The sequence below is a fragment of the Physeter macrocephalus genome, chromosome 19, assembly GCF_002837175.3.
Source record: "Physeter macrocephalus isolate SW-GA chromosome 19, ASM283717v5, whole genome shotgun sequence".
In the NCBI taxonomy this organism is placed as follows: domain Eukaryota; kingdom Metazoa; phylum Chordata; class Mammalia; order Artiodactyla; family Physeteridae; genus Physeter; species Physeter macrocephalus.
This window is the reverse complement of record NC_041232.1, coordinates 2,905,298-2,911,492: the sequence shown is the minus strand read 5'-3', so window position 1 is coordinate 2,911,492 and position 6,195 is coordinate 2,905,298. Positions and strand designations below refer to the sequence as shown.

General features: G+C 47.1%; 1 protein-coding gene across 8 annotated transcripts in view; it reads left to right on the top strand.

Annotated features, from left to right (window-relative positions):
- SPECC1L (sperm antigen with calponin homology and coiled-coil domains 1 like) overlaps window positions 1–6,195 on the top strand; it is a 144,917-nt gene that overhangs the window by 68,838 nt on the left and 69,884 nt on the right. For 7 of the 8 annotated variants that reach the window (XM_024120510.3, XM_028480481.2, XM_028480486.2 and 4 more), the window contains 2 exons: window positions 1,040–1,203; window positions 2,465–2,556. In XM_024120510.3, coding sequence (XP_023976278.1) covers window positions 1,040–1,203; window positions 2,465–2,556 — 256 coding nt within the window. Of the gene's footprint in view, window positions 1–1,039; window positions 1,204–2,464; window positions 2,557–4,947; window positions 6,189–6,195 lie in introns of those variants that run through there. The other variant, XM_028480488.2, reaches the window with a different exon arrangement.

The following is a 6,195-nucleotide window of genomic DNA, read 5'->3' as shown; positions in this document are numbered from 1 at the left end:
ATTTTTTTATTTTTATTTTTTTTTGGTACGCGGGCCTCTCACTGTTGTGGCCTCTCCCCTTGCGGAGCACAGGCTCCGGACGCGCAGGCTCATCGGCCATGGCTCACGGGCCCAGCCGCTCCGCGGCATGTGGGATCTTCCCGGACCTGGGCACGAACCCGTGTGCCCTGCATCGGCAGGCGGACTCTCAACCACTGCGCCACCAGGGAAGCCCTGTTGTACATTCTTTATTAAAACTTCCAAGCATGAGGCATTTTGGCAAAAAAACTCTGTCATAAGAGCCAAATGGCCACCAAAGACAAATTTTCCTAAGGACTGGCTTAAGTTTTGTACAGTGTGAACTGGCTTGTAGTTATATGACACATGCAAACTCTGCAGCTGAAATCTCTTTCCAGATGTAAACTTTAGTGTTTGCTCAGTGAATGAGAGCTTTCCAGAAATGAAGTGGAATTGATTTATTTAGTTGAGTCACACTGAACATGTAGGAGATTCATGTTACCAATATGGGTCCAGGCTTTCCCCCCCTCCCCCTTTGTAGAAATTCTATTTGGTGACAATACCATTAAAAAAAAAATTTTAAGAGTATGGGCTTTGATTTCATTTCTTTGTATTTCCACGCCTATGCGTGGCATGTTAGATAGAGCAGGTATCAATTGTCTGCATGTGCTGTGAATTCCCAGACTCAGTCCCCTGGGAAGGGCCTTCTCCACAGCACAGAACCTTACAGTCCCCAGTTCTGAGCCCACCTCACATTTTACTGCTAATTGATTGCTGATGTTCTCACCTTACACTTACACAAATGAAGATGGAAACTAATGGTCACTTAACCTAGTTAGGATAACCTGATATAAAAATTTTAGTATCATTTCCTGGAATTCACCAAGCAAATAAGAATATTAGACCAAGTAATTTACTCAGCTCAACTGATACTATTTTCTTGTTTTTAACTGATACTTTTTAATACTTCTCAGTTGGGAAGGGGAAATGTGTATTTTCTAGTATATATACAAAAATGCCCTGATTTTAGTATTGTTTTCAGGCAAGAGGAGGAGCGTGGCCGGGTGTATAACTACATGAATGCTGTTGAGAGAGACTTGGCAGCCCTGAGGCAGGGGATGGGGCTGAGTAGAAGGTCCTCGACTTCCTCTGAGCCGACCCCTACGGTGAAAACCCTCATCAAGTCGTTTGACAGTGCATCTCAAGGTAACATCCATCGTGCCCTAGCGGGCGGTCGTGTTCATGTACCACATGTTCTCTGTGCTAGTTGATGTTCTTTACCATCTTACTCTGAGTCTCATCACATTTCATACAATGTTAGTGAGTTAGTCTTCCTGCAAGGTGGATTTTAACAGGAGATTTGGGATCTGTTCAGCCTCAGAGATCTCAGAGTCAGACTTGGGCCTTACGCCATGCATGTGTGTCTTCTCCGTGCCTGAGAACTTCCAGATGTGGGACTTCAGCCCTCTCCCTTGCTCTGAACTCCTCAGGCCCAGTGTATTCAGATGCTGCTTGACACTGACACCCAGGTGTCTCCCAGAGATCTTCTCACGTCAGAAACCAGATCTTGTCCCTTAACTTCCATCTTTCCCCATGTGAATGGCAGCACCATTCCACCCAGTCACTTAAGCCAGAAATCTCAGAATCTTCCTTCTTCCTTCAGTCCTCCCTCACCTTGACATTGACCCATTAGTGAGGCCTCTTGGTCTGGCCTCCCGCACCCACACCTGCTCTGCTCTCCATCACTGGGGGCGCACCATCCACTGCTCATTCAGTGGCCTCCTCTTTATTTTTTAATTTAATTTCTTTTTTCTGGCTGCACCGTGTGGCTTGCAGGATCTTAGTTCCCTAACCAGGGATTGAATCCGGGCCCCAGCAGCGAAGGTGCTGAGTCCTAAGGACTGGACTGCCAGGGAATTCCCAGGATCCTACCTTTGAACAGTTCAGTCTAGAGAGGGAGACTGACATGTGAGCGGACAATTACACACATTTAATTGCACTAACTGAAATACATGTGAAAATCCGTGTGGAAGGAAGTGACGAGCTCCTCAGGAGGAGGTGAGGGAAGATGAGCAGAGCCTGGCGTTCCTTCATTTAATATGCTGCGAACTGCACGCCAGGCTTCTCATCTGATGCAGTTGCAGAAACACTCATCCTGGGGCTTTTGAACTTTGATTTCCTTGGTTTATAGAGCACTTAACCACGTAATTAAATAGCAAAAGTGAAATGACTGGCATAGTCAAGGTTGGAAATAAACACAAGTAGTCTCAGGAACAGGCAGTCCGCCTGACGGCAGGATGGCTGCAGGGAGCAGCCGTGAGTGTTGAGGAGGTGAGGCGTCTCCCATTCCCAGGGGAGCTGCGAGCGCTGGTTCATGGGGTGAACCCTTAAGGGGAGAGCAGTTATGAAAGCTTGCACTGCACCTTGTTGTGTTCATCTTTTACTTGTGTGTGTGTTGTTTTTCTAGTCCCGAGCCCTGCTACAGCTGCAATTCCTCGAACGCCTCTGAGCCCAAGTCCCATGAAAACACCCCCTGCGGCAGCCGTCTCCCCCATGCAGGTAAGTACCTGTGACCGTGGAGGCTCTGGGGGTCCCAACTTCTGAAAGCTTATCCTCTTCAAAGTCACCTACACTATGGCACGGGGGGCAAATGGCTGCCTCTTGAGGGATACAGTTGCGATTGTTTTCCTAGGATGCTGTGAAATTCCCTAGTTAAGATAAATTATGTTAATGTCAAGTATGTTATTCTTCTGAAATTCTATAATAATAGTGATAGCTAACAACTACTGAACACTTATTATATGTTCTACACTGTTCGCAGTGCTTTATAATGTTAACTCATTTAATCCTCATGACACCTCTATTGTCTATTAGGTATTATTCTTATCCCTAGTTTTCATATCTGGAAACTGAGGCCCAGAAGGGCTAAGCAGCTTGCTGAGGGTCATACAATGAAGTGTTCGAGCTGGGATTTGAGCCTGGGCGGCGTGACTTCAGACACGATGCTTTTAACCCCTACACTAAGATAACTTTCTAAGTAGAATATACAGTCAACCCTCGAACAACGGGGGCTTAGGGGCACTGACCCTCTGCATAGGTAGAAATGCACGTATAATGTATGGTCAGCCCTCTGTGTCTACGCTTCCATGTCTGTGGATTCCCAGCTGCAAGTTGTGTAGTACCTGGAGTATTTACTATTGAAAAAACACACATGTAGGTTGACCTGCACAGTTCAAACCCGTGTTGTTCAAGGGTCAGCTGTATAGTTGGCATGTCTCAGCCCCTGCTGCACTGCAGATCACCCAAAACTTAGTGGCTTAAAACAGCAATTTTACTATTTTTCGCATTTCTCTGGCTTTGCCTGGGCTCACCCCTGCAGCTGCACTCAGCTGGAGGGTAGGCTGGGCTTGGGCTCAGCAGGGTGGCTGGGCCACCCTCTCCACGTGGTCTTCCTCTCAGGCTCCTTCATGGCCTGGTGTCTCAGGCTCCAAGAGACTAGAAGCAGGGGTTAGCAAAGCCCTTTGAGACCTGGCTGGGAACCTGGACTGTGTCACTTCCATCCCATTATTTTGGTCTAAGCAACTTGTAGGCCAGCCCAGATTCAGAGTCAGAGTGGGAGAGGTCTGCACAGGCGTGAATCCAGAGCAGTGTGGCTCTTTCTGGTCCACTTTGTAGCAGGCTGGCCCAAGGGCATTGCTGACTCATCACGAACAAGTGTCACAGGTGCCCTTCTTGCCACTGTGAGAGTGCAGACCAGAAGCAGGGCAGGTGGCGTGACTGTCGAGCTCAGGAGGCCCTCTCACTGTGCCCTTGCTGTGAGCCACTTTGGGGACAGTAGCTGAGGTGGAGTTTCTCCACGTAGGTGAGAGTAGCCTAAAACCCAGTCCCCTGTGATCTAGGGTAGCCTTGGCTGCACCTCTTCCCTAAAAGATTGGGTTTGAGAACATTTTCTCTGAGTGGAGGCTTTTGTAGGTGTTAACTACTGGCTGTGTATTTTGTGAGTGAACTTTTTAACCTTTTCCCTTGTAAAGTTTAGGGTAGAAGTGCTCTCCCTCTGCATTTGTAATGTTGCAAGTTGTGGTTTTGCATTTACGTTTATGTAGAAGATGTTATACTCTTAATTTGAAAGGAAGGCAAAGGGAATTCCATATTCTGTCTATAATGAGCTTTTTATATACTCGATTAATCAAACTTTCTAAAGACATGAAGAGGGACTTCCCTGCTGGCACAGTGGTTAGAATCCGCCTGCCAATGCAGGGGACACAGGTTCGATGCCTGGTCTGGGAAGATCCTACATGATGTGGAGCACCTAAGCCTGTGAGCCACAACTACTGAGCCCATGTGCCACAAGTACTGAAGCCCACGCACCTAGAGCCCATACTCCTCAACAAGAGAAGCCACCACAGTGAGAAGCCCACGCACCGCAACGAAGAGTAGCTCCTGCTCGACGCAGCTAGAGAAAGCCCATACACAGCAATGAAGACCCAATGCAGCCAAATAAATAAGTAGATAGATAGATAGATAGAGAAATTAATTAATTAATTTTTAAAAAAATAAGGACTTCCCTAGTGGTGCAGTGGATAAGGCTCCGCGCTCCCAGTGCAGGGGGCCCGGGTTCAGTCCCTGGTCAGGGAACTAGATATACCACATGCATGTTGCAACTAAGGAGCCTGCCTGCCACAACTAAGACCCGGTGCAACCAAATAAATAAATAAATATTTAATAAAAGAAAGAAAAACAGAATCAAAAATAACATTAAAAAAAAGAGTTGAACATATAAATGAAAGCAGATGAAGGTGCAAGATATAAGGTGAAGTTTCTCTAAATAGTGTTTGTCAGTTGAAATTTTTTTTTTTTTTTTTTTTTTTGGCGGTACGCGGGCCTCTCACTGTTGTGGCCTCTCCCATTGCGGAGCACGGGCTCCGGACGCGCAGGCTCAGCAACCATGGCTCACGGGCCTAGCCGCTCCGCGACATGTGGGATCTTCCCAGACCGGGGCACGAACCCGTGTCCCCTGCATCGGCAGGCGGACTCTCAACCACTGCACCACCAGGGAAGCCTCCTGTCAGTTGAAATTTAATGTTCATGGCGTCACTCTGTAAACTTTTATAAAGATAAGAGGTAAAAAATGTCATCTCTCTAACTTGGAAAAAAAACTAGTAATTACAAGCCACATTCAGTAGCTTTTTAGTACTTGATTAGTTAGCACAGTGCTTCTCAAACCTATTTGTGCACAAAAGTCATGTGAAATTTTTAAACACGTAGATTCCCAGGCCTCATCCCAGTGAACAAGAATCCCTGGGGAATGGGGCCTAAGATTAGGATTGTTAGTTTTTCAGAATTCCCTGAATGGGTATTCCACTTCTGGGTGTGAGGGAGTCAAGGGCTGGATTATTCTGCCACCACAGACAGCTAGAAGGCTGGACAAAATTTAGGAAGCAGTTACATTCATACGTGGTAGGACAGGTGGTGCAGGACTGAAATCTTTGGAGAAAAGTTAAGAATGAGCCGAGTCTTACTGTGGCCCACACTTTTCCAGATGGTGAACAGGGAGGATGAACCCACACAGAGCAAGGAAGGGAATGCCAGCTGGATCCGAGGAGACACAGATCAATGTCCAGGGAGAACAAGGGCTGGGATTTGTGGGCAGGGTGCCTGGGAGGAGAGAGCCACGCAGAAAAGGTCTAGAGCTCTGCATAGGCCTCTCTTTGAGTCCTTGCTGAGTGCCAGTCTGCACATGCGTAGACATGGGTTGAACCCTGCAAGGCTGGGCAAGAACGATTTTGCAGGAAAGATCAGTTACCGGGGATCTGGCAGATAGATGCTTCCCATAGTTTACACAGAGCAGGGATCATTTGAGTTCCTACTGGCCACCGTGGAAAAACCTCTTTGAATACTTGGAGCATTCATTAGAGACCTCAGTGACCACTCTGTGAAGTGAACTAAATAGTTCTAGAGTAAACACTATTCTAGATCTGCCCTAAATGACCTTAAAAACAACCTCAAAAGGTCCAAGGAGATCCATTAGTAACGGGATAGGCAGTCTCTGAACTGCTTACCAGTGATGCATGCCTCCTGCTGCTGTGCTCTTGTGTCATCTGCTCCTTCTCAGGGTTGGCTGGGCTTCGTGACTCGCTTCTCATGAACAGAATGTGGCAGAAGTGATGAGCTGTCCCTTACAAGATAAGGTGGTGAGAA